At 64.5% G+C, this 15759-nt stretch overlaps 2 protein-coding genes across 2 annotated transcripts; one reads left to right on the forward strand and one right to left on the reverse strand.

The window, feature by feature from the left end:
- Positions 1-2871: 2871 nt before the first annotated feature.
- Positions 2872-12005, forward strand: LOC130036568 (ATPase family AAA domain-containing protein 3). The gene is made up of 16 exons (XM_056128438.1): positions 2872-3102; positions 4444-4520; positions 4619-4720; positions 4806-4865; positions 4971-5040; positions 5125-5290; positions 5364-5433; positions 5595-5750; positions 5929-5985; positions 6093-6218; positions 6312-6436; positions 7203-7254; positions 7510-7580; positions 7959-8126; positions 8786-8894; positions 11385-12005. Exons 1-16 carry the CDS (start codon positions 2916-2918, stop codon positions 11529-11531), a joined length of 1743 nt encoding a protein of 580 aa, XP_055984413.1. The 5' UTR covers positions 2872-2915; the 3' UTR covers positions 11532-12005.
- A 118-nt stretch (positions 12006-12123) lies between these two features.
- On the reverse strand, positions 12124-15583 carry TMEM240 (transmembrane protein 240). Its single transcript, XM_056128460.1, has 4 exons — positions 15424-15583; positions 15177-15283; positions 12767-12975; positions 12124-12408 (listed from the first exon to the last, which is right to left on the reverse strand). The coding sequence occupies exons 1-4, from the start codon at positions 15478-15480 to the stop codon at positions 12260-12262; spliced, it is 522 nt and encodes a 173-aa protein (XP_055984435.1). The 5' UTR covers positions 15481-15583; the 3' UTR covers positions 12124-12259.
- Between the last annotated feature and the right edge of the window lie 176 nt (positions 15584-15759).

Here is a 15759-nt window from a genome sequence, read left to right on the forward strand (position 1 = left end):
CCGGCTGCCCTCTGCTTGACTCAATGTTCACTTTGCCCCCTTGCCCACTAACGCCCCAGACCCCAAATACAGTCGTATGCCAGCTGAGCGTGCTCTGGTCTCCTTCGCGCCGTCCTGACCCTGGACGCGCTGTTTGTGCGGGCGTGGTGGGGGCTGGGGCTAGTGGGGGCTGGGGCTAGCACGGGGCCTGCGGCTAGCACGGGGCCTGCGCCTAGCTCCAACGCGCCCTCTGCGGCCGCCGCTGGCCGGAAGACCCCCGAAGGCGGTAGGTGGAGCCCGCGCCCCGGTGTGTGGGTGTGCAACCCCTGCTGTCGCACCTGGACCATCGCTGACCCCAAACTGGTGGTTGGCAGGCAGTGAGGCCCAGAGGCCGGACCCAAGGTGCTGTCTGAGCAGTTGGGCCCGGGACCCAGGAGACACCAGGGCGACCGAATCCTGCTGAGCTCAAACAGAGGAGCAGAGCGCCCCCTGCAGGCCCAGCACTGGGGCGCCCCCCTCCCCCGCCGCAAGCATCGAGGTCAGTGGCAGCTGCTGCTGTCTCCAGGGAGCCCTGCAATGGGTGACCCTGAACATCAGGCCAAACTTGGGGACCCTGCCTCACGCCTCTGGCCAGTTTCTGGGGGAACAAGAGAAGTGTGCACTGTGTGCCAGCCGCCAGTGTGGGTCCCCGAGGACAGCTGGGTCCTCTCTCTGAACTCATTCCTGAACCCCCAGCCTGCCATGCTTAGGGAAGGGTGTTACCACCTCTTTGTCTACTCTTTTAATTTTTGCTTTATGGGTCACACCTAGTGATGCTTAGGGATTATTCCTGGCTCTGCACTCAGGAATCACTCCTTGCAGAGCACAGTGTACTATGTGGGATGCTGGGAATTGAACCCATGTCTGCTGCATTCAAGGCAAATGCCCTCCCCGCTGAAATATCGCTCCAGCCCTAGTCTAGTTTTTTTGGGGAGCCCTTCACCACAGCCCTGCTGCACTTGGCAGCTTTAGAAAAGGTGTGGCCAACCTCCCCAGCGGCTCCCATTTAAGTGAGGTTGGAGCGATAGCACAGCGGTAGGACATTTGCCTTGCACGCAGCCAACATGGCGAACCCGAGTTCGATTCCTCCGCCCCTCTCGGAGAGCCCGGCAAGCTACCGAGAGTATCTCACCCGCACGGCAGAGCCTGGCAAGCTCCCCTTGACGTATTCGATATGCCAGACACAGTAACAACAAAGTCTCCAATGGAGACGTTACTGGGCCCACTCCAGCAAATTGAGGAACAACGGGAGGGCCTTTACCTTTACCTTTACCTTTTGATTCCTTTTGGGGGGGTCACACCTGGGGATGCTCAGAGTTCATTCCTGGAGGTGCTTAGGAGACCACAGTGGGTGCTGGTGGAACATAGGTGGGCTGCTTCCAAGGGGAATGCTGTCCCCCGTACTGTCTGTCTTTGCAGGTTAGACTGAAAACATTCAGTGCAATGTTTGATTCTCAGAGTCAGGGCGCAGAGAGGGCACCTGGGTGGCCAGAGTGCATGTGGTCACCTCACTGCCACAGGGCACCTCCTGTGTGGCTGGAAGCTCACTTGCTTTTTCAAGCTTAATCTGAAAACACTTTTTCTTAATAGGATTTGAAAAAAAAAAACATTAAGACTAGGATATGGGCTGCAGTGATAGCACACCGGGTAGGGCGGTTGCCTTACATGCGGGCAACCTGGGTTCAATTCCCAGCATCCCATATGGTCCCCTGAGCACTGCTAGGAGTAATGCCTGAGTGCAGAGCCAGGAGTAACCCCTGTGTGTCGCCAGGTGTGACCAAAAGAGAAAAAAAAAAGACTAGGGTCCATCAACAATGAAGAAGGCTCTTGAGGCTGAGCAATAGTGCAGCAGGGAGGGCATTTAACGTGAACGTGGCCATCCTGGGTTTGATCCCCAGCATCCCATGTGATCCCCCTGATGTCGGAGGGCCCCACAGGTGGTTCATGTGAAGTGGGGAGAAGACGGTCACCTTCTCCCGATCCACCTCTGTGGGTTTTTACTCGCAGAAAGGAATTTCAGGAGTAGACAAGCAGTGAAGTAAAAATAGATTTTATTTGGAGGGTTTTTGAGGGGAGGAGAGAGAGAGTAAGGCACTCAAGAGAGAATGCAGGCTTCTCCAAGGGCAGAAAGAATCCCTAGACACGTCCCAGCATTAGACACAAATGCATGAAAAGTACACATCTCAAGAGGGGAGATGAGAGCGACATGTGTGCTCGGGCCAAAAAAAAAAAAAAAAAAAAAAAAACGAAAAGCGAACTTTCCGCATTTGGGGCACAGCGGGATCCTAGGCCACCACGTGACCTCCGTCTACTTTTGTCCCTCCGCGGCCGCAGAGCCTCACGTGACCTTCGGAGCAGCGGCGGGGCGCCTGAGGTGGCTGGTCCCTGGCCGGGCCTCTACGTTCCGCCCTCCGGGCCGTCGCGAAAAGCTCTGGCCGCAGGTCAGCCGCGCCGGGTGTCCACAGCCACTGTCCCCACGCGGACTCCCCGCGCCGGCCTCCTGCCGTCCGGTGCTTCCCTGGCGCCGGATGTCAGGAACCCGGTGGCGCCCATAGCAACGGGACCCGGAATCGTTGCTAAACGGACGTGACGTTTACCTGAGCGCAACGACTAATTTTGTCCCTAGCTAGTCCCCATAGATCAGGCGCTAGGTTCCGTCTCCGTTTGCGCCCCGCCCATTGGCCCGCCGGGACCAATGACAGCGCCGCGGCCCAGGGAGTCGCGGCCCTCGTGGCCAATCTGCAGGCGCTTCCGGGGCGGGAGAAAGGGGCGTGTGTCGCGCCTGCGCAGTGGCTCCGGCCGCCGGCTCGGGGCGCGTGGAGGCTGCCCGGCGCCGTGCGTGTCCAGCTCTACTCGGGGCGCGGCGCTGCGGGGCGCGCGGGGGCTGCAGCGATACCATGTCGTGGCTGTTCGGCATCAAGGGCTCCAAGGGCGAGAGCGCGGGGCCTCCACTGCCCCTGCCGGCCGCGCCACCCGGGGCCGAGGGCGGCGGGGACCGGTCGGCGCCCAAGGACAAATGGAGCAACTTCGACCCGACGGGCCTGGAGCGCGCGGCCAAGGCGGCGCGCGAGCTGGAGCACTCGCGTGAGTGCACGCGGCCGCCGCCGGGCGGCGGGAGGGGGGACCCGTGTCCGGGAGGCCGGACGCCCTGCCCGATCACGCGAGCGGGGCGGGAACTTGGGCGCACGTGCCGGGCGTCGCGGCCGGCCGGGCCTGGCTGGCCTTCCGGGTGCTGGTGGGGGCTGTGCTTGGACGAGGGACACGCCACGTGGGTGCACATTGGTCCCCGAGCAGCTTGGGCCGGCTCAGTGCCTCCCGCTCCTGCAGCCTGAACCCTGACCCTCCGCCCCGTGCACGCTTGTCCGCTGCTCGCCGCGTCCGCTTCCTCCTCGCAGGCCCCGGAGTGTTCTCTTCCCGGGTCCCGGGACTTTGTCCTCTCCCCTCCCACACCAAGCCCATGTCTCTCCACCTTGCAGCTTGTCCCACACAGGTGTGCGGCATCCGCTCGGTGGACTGTCCCCGCCTTACCTTCGCCTCCCGCCGGCGCCGCAGGCCCTGCTGCCACGGGAATAGACGAGTGGCATCAGCTAGGGGCTGGCCCTGCTGGCGGCCACTCTTTTTCCCGAGAAAAAGAGACATTTGGACGTGGGGCTGCCTGCTGTCCCTCTGCCCCCTGCTCTGCTGCCCGCGGGTTTCTGCTCGTTGCTCGGAGCTGGTGTACTGCAGGCCGTTTTGCACCCTAGACTAGAGGGCGCTCGCTCCTCCTGGGTGCTGATAGAGTCCACCCTGGGCTGGCGTCTGTCTGTGCAGGGAGCACTCCCCCCGAGGCCCCCCCTAGCCCACTCTGCAGGTCCGCACGCTCCCCTCGCAGGGCGACCTCAGGGGTTCGATATGGGGTGGGGGGAGTTTAGTAGTAAACAGATGGTGTTATGGAGGGACAGACTGTGGGTTCCTGGCCTGGAGTGCTGGGGTCACAGGGCACCTGCCTTCCCTGATTGTCCAAGGATTTTGGAGTTCTGCTTGTTCTTTTGCGGTGGTGTGGAAGTGAGCTGAGGGTCTCGGGTGGGCTAGTGCTTCAGACTGAGTCACACCCCTGAACCATGAAGGTTTCTCTGAAAACAGAGTGGGTTACCTGTAGACAGGACGGACCTGTGTGTGCAAAGGGACTGTAGAGCTGGGCCCGGGCTTCCCTGCTCCCCTCCGCCTGCTGTGTTCCCTCCTCCTCCTCCCTTGTATTGGACCCGGCTTCCTGGGGGGCGGTGGAACTCTGTCTTTGGCGTGACCATGTCCATGAAGCCCTGTCCTTGCCGGTGGGGATGATCTCAGGAAGACTAGGTGGGCCCCTGCCTGGGTGAGCAGCAGGGGCTGTGGCCGCTGGCAGGGTCCTCCGTGGTGGCTGCCCTGCCCTGACACGTCTCCCTGCAGGACATGCCAAGGAGGCGCTGAGCCTGGCGCAGATGCAGGAGCAGACTCTGCAGCTGGAGCAACAGTCCAAGCTCAAGGTATGTATGGGCGCCGGGTGGGGCCCAGGGAAGCCCGCCTGAGCCTGGCTGTGCTGGCTGCCCTGGGGCACCTGCCCTGAAGCGCTAACGTCCCGCAGGAGTATGAGGCTGCTGTGGAGCAGCTAAAGAACGAGCAGCTCCGCGTGCAGGCGGAGGAACGGAGGAAGACCCTGAGCGAGGAGACGCGCCAGCACCAGGCGGTGAGGCCCTTGCTGAGCAGAGGGAGGCTTGGGGGCGGCAGATGGGGCAGGTCACTGGCAAGCCATCCCTTTGTCTTTCCCCCAGAGGGCCCAGTACCAGGACAAGCTGGCGCGGCAGCGCTATGACGACCAGCTGAGGCAGCAGGTGTGTCCCCCGGGGCCCAGGGTGCTCGGGACAGGCTGGGTCAGGGGCTGCTGTGGACTGAGTCCAGGCCACCATGCCACTGACCACCCCTTTCTGGCTTCTCAGCAACTCACCAATGAGGAGAACTTGCGGAAGCAGGAGGAGTCGGTGCAGAAGCAAGAGGCCATTCGGAGAGGTGTGCGGGGCGGGCAGGGCACCGCTGCTGGGGCCTGCCCGCGGGTGGGTGCAGGGCGGCTCAGCTGTGTCCGCCTGCCCACAGCTACCGTGGAGCGGGAAATGGAGCTCCGGCACAAGAACGAGATGCTGCGGGTGGAGGCAGAGGCACGTGCCCGGGCCAAGGCCGACCGGGAGAATGCGGACATCATCCGTGAGCAGATCCGTCTTCGGGCCGCCGAGCACCGCCAGACCATCCTGGAGTCCATCCGGTAAGGCCAGGAGCGGGTGGCACCTCTGCCTTTGCTGGCCCCGCTTCCACCCGCTCATCTGCCCTCCCCGCAGGACGGCTGGCACCCTGTTTGGTGAGGGATTCCGGGCCTTTGTGACGGACTGGGACAAGGTGACAGCCACGGTATGCCGCAGGTGACCCCTGGCTGTGGTGGCTCGTGGTGGGGTCTCCTCCTTCCTGGTGTTGCCTGCATGTAGCGTCCCCGGGCAGAGCCCTTGTTGGCGTGGGTTCCTGCCACTAGAGGAGGCACAGGAAGAGGGCCTCATGACCTGCACCCATCGCAGGTGGCTGGGCTGAGCCTGCTGGCCGTTGGGGTCTACTCGGCTAAGAATGCCACGGCCGTTGCTGGACGGTACATTGAGGCCCGGCTAGGGAAGCCGTCACTGGTGAGGGAGACATCGAGGGTCACCGTGCTGGAGGCTCTGCGGCACCCAGTGCAGGTGAAGGCTGGCCCTGCCCATCCGTCCTGCCTGCCCTTTCTTCCCCTTTCCCTGTCCCTTCTGCACACACAGCTAGCCCAGGGGATCCCCTGGCGCAGGGAGCCCCGTGTGGCCTGCCCTGGCAGTTCTAGGCGCTGCTCTCTGGGGCCCCTGCCGATGACCCTGTTGTCCCCTCCAGGTCACCAGGCGGCTCTTCAATAAGCCTCAGGACGCGTTGGAGGGCGTTGTCCTCAGTGTAAGTGTTGACTGAGGGCTCCAGCCTAGGACAAAGCCCCTCGTGCTGCCCAAGGGGCCCTGGGAGCCAGGGCCAGTGCCATCCCCAGACCGTGCTGTTCCCTGCAGCCCAGCTTGGAGGCACGTGTGCGGGACATCGCCATTGCCACGAGGAACACGAAGAAGAATCGTAGTCTCTACAGGAACATCCTGATGTACGGGCCCCCCGGGACTGGCAAGACGCTGTTCGCCAAGGTGAGCCCTGTGCTGGGTGAACTGGGCCAGAGGGCGGCAGTGCGGTCTGGCGGGCACTGAAGAGATGTGTGTGCTGCCACCCTTCCTGCCCAGAAACTGGCGCTGCACTCCGGCATGGACTACGCCATCATGACAGGCGGGGATGTGGCACCTATGGGCCGTGATGGTGTGACTGCCATGCACAAGGTCTTCGACTGGGCCAACACCAGCCGGCGAGGGTGAGTTTCCGTCCCACTGCACAGTCACACACACATGAGCACACTTGCACATTCACTTCCATGCACATGTACTCATGCTCCTGCGGTGTCAGTCACACTTATTCTCCTGTGCACACATGCACACGCCCACAGATACATTCACACTCATACATGCACGGTCTGAAATGTATTCTGCATGGTCATACTTGAATTCTCTCCACACACTACCGCATTCCTGTGCTCACGCTCTATGCACACACTCACATTCTTGCACACGTGCACACATTCACACACGCTTAGCATGTTTACACACAGATCCAGACAAGTTTCTCACACTTCTTCTGTTTTCTTTTGTTTAGAGCTATGCTTGCTAGTTCCCAGGGCTGACTTCCGGCTCTGTGTGCAGAAATCAGTTCTGGTGGGCCAGGGACAATATGGGGTGCTGGGGGTGGAACCCGGGTCAGCCTGGTACGAGCAAGTGCCCTCCTCACACACGTACACACCCCGGGTTGGGCTCTTTGAGGTGCCGGAGTCAGAAGGCTGTCGGGCTGTGTGCCAGGCTGCGCGGGCTCTGCCTCGGTGGACGGGGACCGCATTGCTAATGTGTTTCTTACAGTCGTGCCTCTGGGCCATGTTCCGGCCTCACCGGCGCACAGCAGCTTTTCCCCATCCCAGGAGAGCTGGGGTTCAGCCAGAGACTCCGGGCCGTGTGGTACGGCCCCCGGGCCTGTGCATTCCGCTTAAACCATTGAGTCTCTGGCCCTGCTGATGTGCGTCCCCTTCACAGCCTCCTGCTCTTCGTGGATGAAGCAGATGCCTTCCTCCGGAAACGAGCCACGGTGAGCACTGTGGCAGCTGGAGGCCTGCGGGCAGCCCTAGGGAGCGGTCAGGGCCATGCGGCTAGCCACTGGGTCTCGGTGCGTCTGCTCCTGACTCAGCGTAGCCTGGCCCTGCCCCTCACTGTTCTCCTTGCAGCCTTGGTGGCATTTTGTCAGTCGGCTTGCTCTCCCTGTCTGGGCCGGCAGAGGGCCCTCAGCTCTGCCCCTGCCCCAGGCCGCCCAGGCCTGCTGCCTGATGCTGGGCTCTCTGTGTAGGAGAAGATCAGCGAGGATCTCAGGGCCACTCTGAACGCCTTCCTGCACCGGACAGGCCAGCAGAGCAGCAAGTGAGGCAGCACCCCGCCGCCCCCGTGGCAGCCCCAAGTCACCCGAGGTGCAGGCGGGCGCAGCCTCTCGCCAGTGAGTCATGGGGCCAGGCTGTGCCCCCTGCCTGCGTAGCGCCAGCTGCTGAGGCCCCACCAACCTCAGGCAGAGCTGCCCACCCAGCACCCCTGTGCCTATGTGGAGGGTGGAGGTGCCACTTTCCCGGGAAGCTTCTCGGCAGGTGGCAGGCCCAGCCCCAGGTCTCTTCCACCTGTCCCTGGCAGGGGGTGGGTGCTGTCTGCGGGCTGATGGCTGAGGACAGGGCTGGGCCTTCCAAGACTCAGGGTATTGGCCTTTCTGCCTGGGGCCGAGGACACCCCTTGAGGGATCTCTGGCTGCAGGTTTATGCTGGTCCTGGCCAGCAATCAGCCAGAGCAGTTTGACTGGGCTATCAATGACCGCATCGATGAAATGGTCAGCTTCGACCTGCCAGGGCTGGAGGAGCGCGAGCGCCTGGTGCGGATGTATTTCGACAAGTACGTGTTGAGGCCGGCCACCGAGGGCACACAGTGAGTATCCGCTCTCACCTCACCTGCCTCTCCCGTCTCTACCCCCTCCTCCCATTCACCCCATCCCCATCTCACTCACCCTCATCCCGCTCACCCTTGTCCCGCTCACGCTCATCCTTATCCCGCTCACCCTCATCCCACTCACCCTCATCCCACTCACCCTCATCCAACTCACCCTCGTCCTGCTCACCCTGTCCCTTTCCTGCTCCCCTGGCCCATGTCCCCATCTTGCTGGGTCAGGCTGGCTTTCCTGACCTCTGGTGGCAGCAGAGGGCGTGAGACCAGTGACCGCTGTTGGCCGCTGGGTGGGCAGAGCCCTGCTCTAGCACGGGGTTGGGGTGCCCCCACTGCCGCTGGCACGCTTTAGATCCAGGCTGGCCTACTTGTGTCTTCTCTCTCGGGAGTGGGGTTGCCTGCAGCAACACCGACCTGTGTCTGCCTGAGCTGTCCCCTGCTCCCTCCTCAGGGCCTTCCTGCGCCAGGTCTGGGGGCTTCGGGGGCTCCCTGCCCTCAGGAAGAGCTATGGGCAGCAGGCTGCGGAGAGGTGGGGCTCAGCACAGCCTCTGCCCCTCGTAGACCCCCAGTACACGGACACAGACGCTCAGACACAGGCTGGCTCTGTGCGTGCGTGCTCTGGACCTGCCCTGGCCTCCTTGCAGGCGCCTGAAGCTAGCCCAGTTCGACTTCGGAAAGAAGTGCTCAGAGGTGGCGCGGCTGACGGAGGGCATGTCGGGCCGCGAGATCTCCCAGCTGGCTGTGGCGTGGCAGGTGAGTGGGCTGAACCCTGTTGAGAGCCAATGCTGCCTGCCCGCAGCTCTGGTGTTTGGGCCTCTGGGTCACACCTGGCAGTGCTTGGGGGTGCCCCAGTGATGCTCAGGGACCTTGGGGAGCAGCGCTCACACAGTGACACTTGTGCCCATCCAGCACCATCCCCCTCTGACCAGTCCTGGTGTGCAGAAAAGCCAACGGCCACGGCTGTTCCAGGGGTCTTAACTTTGGGGATCGCAGAACCTTGGTGCCGTCAAGGGGTGCACCTCCTTGGCACCTGACACCTGGCCTTCTCTCTGAGGTGGTCCAGTGACTCCCAGAGCATGCATCTGCCACCCAGGGTGGTGCTGGCCCTGCTGAGTGTGTATGTGTTTGTGTGTGTCTGTCTGAGAGAGCAGGGTGGTGCTGATTGCTGTGTGTGCATGTGTGTGTCTGTATCTGTCTTGTCTGTCTGAGAGAGAGCAGCCTCCTGCTGGCCCTGCTCTGTGTGTGTGTGTGTGTGTGTGTGTGTGTGTGTGTGTGTGTGAGAGAGAGAGAGAGAGAGAGAGAGAGAGAGAAAGCGAGCAAGCAGCGAGCAGGGTGGTGCTGACTGCTGTGTGTGTATGTGTGTGTGTGTCTGTCTGAGAGAGAGAGCAGGGTGGTGCTAACTGCTGTGAGGGCCAACAGAGAGCTGGGCCCTAGGGTGGAAGCCCGGAAAGGCACAGACTGCATCCCCTCTCCCCATGCTCGGCCTGTTTCAACCGGAGTGCAGAGTGTCCCCATCCAGCTTGCTCTTCTTTCTCCTCCTCTGTCTCTCTTGAGTGCTTGGAGCTTTGCAGGTTCTCTGGTGGTGAGATTGTTGCTTTGTTGTCACTCCCTGTGACTTCTGGCTACCCCTGGCTCAGGTAGCTCCTGGTGCGGGGCTTGTACTGGGTGAGGCCTTGTTCACAGGTCTTTTGACATGCACTCCCCACCCATGTACAGGGGGTGGCTAGAGGCTGCGGAGGTCGCCTCCTGCCGGTGTGCAGTGACTGAGGCTTCTGTGCTTCAGCGTCCCCTGCTCGGGACAGGCGTGTACCTGCGTGCGGGGGAGGGTTCCGACCAGCCCCTTGACGGTGTTTTTTTGCTTTTGGTTTTGGGGTGATATCTAGCGTGCTCAGGGTGCTCTGTGGTGCCAGGGTGGAACCTGGGCCAGCTAGCTGCAGGACCCGCCTTTGTGGACAGCAGGCTCAGACGTTTTCTTGCACGCCCTCTGCGTAGCTCTTTAACGGGGAACGCTCGTTCACTTGGAGCTCGAGCAGTAGTACAATAGGCAGGGCACTTGCCCAGCCTGGTTCCATCCCCAGCACCATGTACTGCTGGGTGTGGCCAAAAACCAGAGAATTGTTTGGTCAGACCCACTTCGTCTGTCTTTTCCTTGGAAATCAGGCCATGTGGGACCCCTCGCCGCTCTCTTGAGGCGGCTGCGGCACTCCCGTGCTTGGGTCTTTGGGCACTGCTGCATGTGAAGCCACAGCGCCCAACTCGGTTGGATCTTTCTAAGGCTGCTGGGGCTCCCTCGAGAACGGGCTAGAGATTGCTCTGCAGGCTAAAGGGCCCCAGTTTGATTTTCCATGTGGCCAACTCGGCTCCAGGCCCTGCAGGAAGCAGCTGAGCAGAGCTGGGAAGAGTCCCAGTGCCAGAGACAGTCTGGCCTCCACTTCCTGTGCCCATGCTCCTGGGGTGCAGGCCTGGTTGGTGCACAGTGAACCCACACTCAGGCCTGAGTTCTGTTCTCAGGGAAGCGGTCCGCCCGGGCTTGGGCTGCTCCAGTTCCTTCATAGGCTGCAACCCCCTCGCCCCCCCCCCCCCCCACATGCAGGCACAAGCCTTTTCATTTGGTTCTGGGGGTTGCCAGCCATGCCCATGGGGCACACCTGCCATGCTTCGGAGTATCTGGCCTGCTGGTATGGTGGCGCCTGCAGGGCTGGGCAGGAAACCAGACCAGCCGAGCAGCTGCTGCCTGGTGGGTCCCGGCCTGTGGCTCCCTCAGACCCTGCTGGACACTGAACTTGCCTTAGAATAGCTTGGTGGCATCTTTGGGCCCTGCTCCCTCTAGTGCCCTGTCACTCCCCTGGTATCTGCTGCTGGGCCAGTGCTGATGGCACCAGTGAGCACTGGGGACTCCTGGCCTGTCCCCCCTTGGGGGTTCTCTAGGTCCCCTACATGTTCCTTACCAGTTGGGGACACTATTCTTAGGTGGTCGAGAGCAGCCTTGTCTGCCTAGCCCCTGTGGGTTTGAACCTTGTGACCTTCAAGCACTCTGGGTCACATGTCCCTGGGGGGTCCCTTGGTGCTGCTGAGCTTCCCTGGGGCCCACCCAGACGTAGGAGCCTTCATGATGAGACCTGGTGTGCAGTACGTTCTGGTCAGGAGCTCCGGCCCAGTGGGGTGCAGCTTGGCCTAGGGTTCTGCTGACCCTGCTCCCCAGCCAGGACTGCCCTACCACAGGCCTCTGCACTCTGCCTGCAGGCCATGGCGTATGCGTCTGAGGATGGGGTGCTGACCGAGGCCATGGTGGATGCCCGTGTGCAGGATGCCATCCGGCAGCACCAGCAGAAGATGGAGTGGCTGAAGGCGGATGGAGTGCGGCCTGTGGGGGCACCATCCCCCTCCTGAGCACTGAGCTGCCCGGTGCTCTGGGGGTCAGTGAAGCACAATGCATGTGGGCAGGAGTGACCCAGTTCAGCGACCCAGCATTGGGCTCCTGCCCCGCCAACCCCACCAGGCGGTTCTGGCTGGGGGATCTGGCCTGGACGCTCCTGAGGAGTCCACAAGCCCAGAGGGCAGCAGGCACCGAACCCAGGCCATGTGAGAAGGCCATGGGGGATGGGGGTCTGCCCAGCCCCCCAGGAGAACATGAACCAAAGAGGGAGAGTGGGGCAGGCCCTGGAACTGGCACCACTGGATCAAGGGTCAGGCCCCCCAAGTCCAAGGGGGTCTCCTGTTCCCAGCATGGGTGGATACCCTGGCTGGCAGTCCAGCCCCCCCCACCCCCACTCCAGTGGATTTGGGCGTTGACTGGAACCAAATAAAAGGCAGAGCTCTGCGTGCGGGTCCTGGCTGGCGCGATAGACAAGCGAGGCGGCGGGGGCTTCCGGAGGGTTTACTGACCGGCGGGGGATCACAGTGAGGCGCCCGCCGGGGTGCGAGTCCGGGGCCTTATTGCTGCTGCCCGGGCCTCCCCAAGAGCCCGCCCCACGCCCCCCGCGGCCCGAGGCCCCCTGCCCCATGCACATGCTCCGGGTCTGCGCCCGGCCCCGCCTGGAGAGAAGAGGGGACAGCACCTTCCGCGGGGCGCGCCCGGGGCTCCAGTCCGCGTCCCGCACGGCCCGAGTCCTGCGCGGTCACAGGTGCCGCGGGCTCGGGTGGCCGTTATGGTAGAGTTTCTGTTTCACGTGCACCATGTTCCCGGCCGCCTCCTCGAAGGGCCGGTGCGGCCTCCGGCCCAGCTCCCGTAAGCCACACAGTTTGGGCAGCCAGGTCCACGAGCCGTCTGCGGGGGAAGGGCGCGGTCGACGGGGGTCCCCAGCGGGAGTTCACCGGAACGCTGGCTGGCCCTCTGGGGGGCGGGGCCGGTCAGGGCTGAGGGGCGGGGCGGGACAGGTCGGGGGTCCCCGCGCGCACTCACCGCAGCTCTGGCAGGCATTGCAGGGGACGGGTCCGGTCGGGGCTGGGGGGCTGGAGGGCGGGGCGGGGGTACCCAGCGGCACTCACCGCAGCGCCGCCAGCCCTCCGGGGGGCGGGGCCGGGGGTCGGCGGGGTCTCCGCGCGCGCTCACTGCTGCGCCGGCCGGCCTTCCGGGGGGCGGGTTCAGGACTGGGGGACCGGCGGGGGTCCCCGCGCGCACTCACCGCAGCGCCGGCCGGCCCTCCAGGCGCGCACGGCGCAGTGCAGAACGCCGTCCATCCACACCAGGAACCAGCTGATGCAGAAGCCCAGCAGCAGCCCCAACATGAGGTCGATCTCCTGCTTGGTGACGTTGTCGGTCACGAAGTAGTTCTCGGAGGCGTCCACCACCGACTGGTCCCCGTCGTACGGGATCACGTAGTGGACGTGGTGCCTGGGGGCGGCAGGGCGCGCTGGCACCTCTCCCGCGGCCGCCCCCCCTCCCCGACCCTTGGTGCGGCAGGACGAGGCTTTCCCGGGGCGGGGTCCCTGGGCCCGGCCCTGACCCCGCTGCAGGGCACAGATGAGCAGCTTGGGGTGGGGGTTGGGATGCCAGCCGAGGCCTCTCCCTGCTGCCCCGCGCTACTGACTGGAAGTGCCAGTAGGACCTGCGTCGCTTCCCCGGCACTGGCCGTGCCCCCACTCCTCCCTACCTGCTCCGGGCAGATCCGTCTTCCGCCGCCTGACCGCCCCCGTTCCAGCCGAGGGTCTGCTGGGCCTATCCAGGCCCCTCGTCGCGGGAGTCACGGGGATCGGCCCCCTCCCCAGCCTCTCCCACCCCTGAGACTCACCCTGCCCAGGCCACACCCCAGAAGCATCTCTGCAAGGTGCTGCTGACCCTGGCTGGAGCGCTGTCACCTCCCCCGGCCCTGGTTGGATTTCCTGTGCCCCCCGCCCAGGTCTGTGCTGTGCGCAGATGCCTCCGCGGAGTCTCCATGTGGGATCCACAGACACCTCAAACTCGCACCTAAAAATAGCTCTTCCCGCCCAAACCCGCCGTGGGGGATGCCAGCACAGTCCCTCCCTGCTGGCCAGGATCCAGGCCCCTGGCCATACCCGGTCCCTGCTGCCCCACGGAGACAGGGTGTGGCCACACTCTTCGCCCCCAGCTGGCCAGGCCCACCAGCCCACTCAGCCACGGGACTGGCCGGCCAGCTGGGGTGCCTCCAGGGTAGTGGCTCAGCACCCATCTTCACACCTCAACAACGACCTGCAAGGCCTGCAAGCTTCCAGCCTGACGCCTCGCCCAAATGCCCTGGCCCCAGGCTGGCTGGGAAGCCCAAGGGTTAGTTGAGCAGCCTCTGCCTGCCCAGTCTTCCGGTCAAGGACCTCTGTTGGGATCTTCCCTGTGGGTTGGCAGGAAACTACACTTGGCAGCCTTCAGTGAAATCAGGTCAGGCCTGAACCCGGGGCCTGGCACTTCTGGGGATTCACTGTGACCCCTCCTTCCTCCGACTTAGGGCCCAGTTGGGGACATCCTGCCCCCAAGTCTCCATGTGTCTGTCCAGGTGTCCTGCTGTGGTCACACATGGCGCATGTGTCTGAGGTCTGACGCATGGCGTGGACACACTGCGCGTGCATGAGGTGTGGCGTGGACTCTGGGACGTGGCCCAGGCAAATGTGTGCAAACATGCCCGCGGGCACAAGCGTGGTGTGTCACGTGTAGGCGCATGCATGGCTGCGGGTTCTCCGGAAGGCGTGGCGGGTTCGTCCACAGGCAGGCCCACACATACCACTACACGGAGCGCACGCTTGGCTGTCCACAGCTGCAAACAGGCACATGTCCCGTGGTCACATGTGCTAATACACATGTGAATACAAGCAGACAGAGCTCCCTGCCGCGCGGGCATGAGCCCATATAGGTCCTGGACCGCTACACAGGATGCCACACACACACGCCAGGTATAGCCTGTCCCAGACGCGGCGTGTGCAGACACAGGCACACACATGCGGTCACAGCACAGAGAACCGTTGGCGGCTGGTATCACCCCGCTCAGGAGTTGCACTGCCGACCCCGGCAACCCGGCCAACGGAGCACAGGTGGGTGGGTCGGGGCTGCAGCGGGGGGTGGGCAGGCGGGCAGGACAGCCTGTGTGGGTCCACCACCTTGACCAGTGGGGCAACCTTGGGCTTGTGCCCACCTGCTCCCGCCCGGGACCGGGTGGGGGAACATGCAGAGGTGTGTGCCCTGGGCACACATGTAGACGCAGACAGTACACACATGCGCGCCTCATGGTAAGATGTTTATTTTGTACGTGGACAGACGGACATGCGTGGCCGGGGCAGCGCACTGCCTGCACAGGACGGGGGTCCCACAGCGCCCCGCCGTCTGGGTGACCTTGACCAGCCCCGGCGCCTGCCTCAGTTCCTCGGTGGTAAATGGGTGCAGGCCGGGCACCTCTCCGGCAGGCCCTTCCCACCGCGACCCGCGCGGGCCGGGACGCGGCTCCCGGGCGCGGCGCCGCCCCCGTGGGCCGCAGGGCGCCGGGCACGGCGGCCGGCGCCGGGGGTGACCTCCCGCCCACCCCGGGCCCGCCCGGCCTAGCGCGGCCGCCGCGGCGGCGCGATCACGCGTGTGCCCGCGCGCGCACTCACCGACCGCAGTTGCAGTGGCAGACCCGGTCCTCGCCCCGCAGGTGCGGGAGGATGTAGTTGTGGAAGCGGTCCAGCAGCGCGTTCATGTCCATCAAGCACGCGATGGCCTGGAAGAGCCCATGGCGGGTGAGCCGGAGGGGCGGCCGGGGGCGCGGGCGCGGGCCGAGGGCGCGGGCCGCGGCCGGTAAACAAGCGCGGGCGGCGCGCCGGCGGCGCGGGGGCGGCGCGCGGGGGCCCCCCGGCTCACCATCACGATCGACGCCCCCAGAATCATGAAGATCATGGTGTTCGCGCTCATGGACATCGGGCGGGGCCGGGCCGGGCCGGAGCGCCGCCCCCCGGCCCCGGCGCGCCCCCGGCCCCGGCCCGGAGCTGGGCCCCCGCCGGCCGCCTCCGCAGAGGGCAGCGCCCGAGCGCGCCCGGGCCCGGGCAGCAGGCGCGGGGCGGGGGCGCGCAGGGGACGCGGCCGCCGCCGGGGTCGCTCGGCCGCCCGGGCCGCCGCGCTCCGCTCCGCCCTCGGCCCGCCCTCCGCACCGCCCGCGCCCGGCCGCCCGCGCCCCTCCCGCCGCCGCCCCGCGCCGGC

Source organism: Sorex fumeus, unplaced genomic scaffold, assembly GCF_029834395.1.
Source record: "Sorex fumeus unplaced genomic scaffold, SorFum_2.1 ptg000064l, whole genome shotgun sequence".
Taxonomy (NCBI): Eukaryota; Metazoa; Chordata; class Mammalia; order Eulipotyphla; family Soricidae; genus Sorex; species Sorex fumeus.

What these genes read in the sequence shown, in the direction of transcription:
- LOC130036568 (XM_056128438.1), top strand. Translation starts at nt 2,916, where the DNA reads ATGTCGTGGCTGTTCGGCATCAAGGGCTCCAAGGGCGAGAGCGCGGGG. An exon ending in AGACGCGCCAGCACCAGGCG is followed by an intron (nt 4,721 to 4,805) that starts GTGAGGCCCTTG and finishes TCTTTCCCCCAG; the next exon opens with AGGGCCCAGTACCAGGACAA. An exon ending in CTCTGCGGCACCCAGTGCAG is followed by an intron (nt 5,751 to 5,928) that starts GTGAAGGCTGGC and finishes TGTCCCCTCCAG; the next exon opens with GTCACCAGGCGGCTCTTCAA.
- TMEM240 (XM_056128460.1), bottom strand. Translation starts at nt 15,480, where the DNA reads ATGTCCATGAGCGCGAACACCATGATCTTCATGATTCTGGGGGCGTCG. An exon ending in TGGGGGCGTCGATCGTGATG is followed by an intron (nt 15,284 to 15,423) that starts GTGAGCCGGGGG and finishes GGGCTCTTCCAG; the next exon opens with GCCATCGCGTGCTTGATGGA. An exon ending in GAGGGCCGGCCGGCGCTGCG is followed by an intron (nt 12,409 to 12,766) that starts GTGAGTGCGCGC and finishes CTTCCCCCGCAG; the next exon opens with ACGGCTCGTGGACCTGGCTG.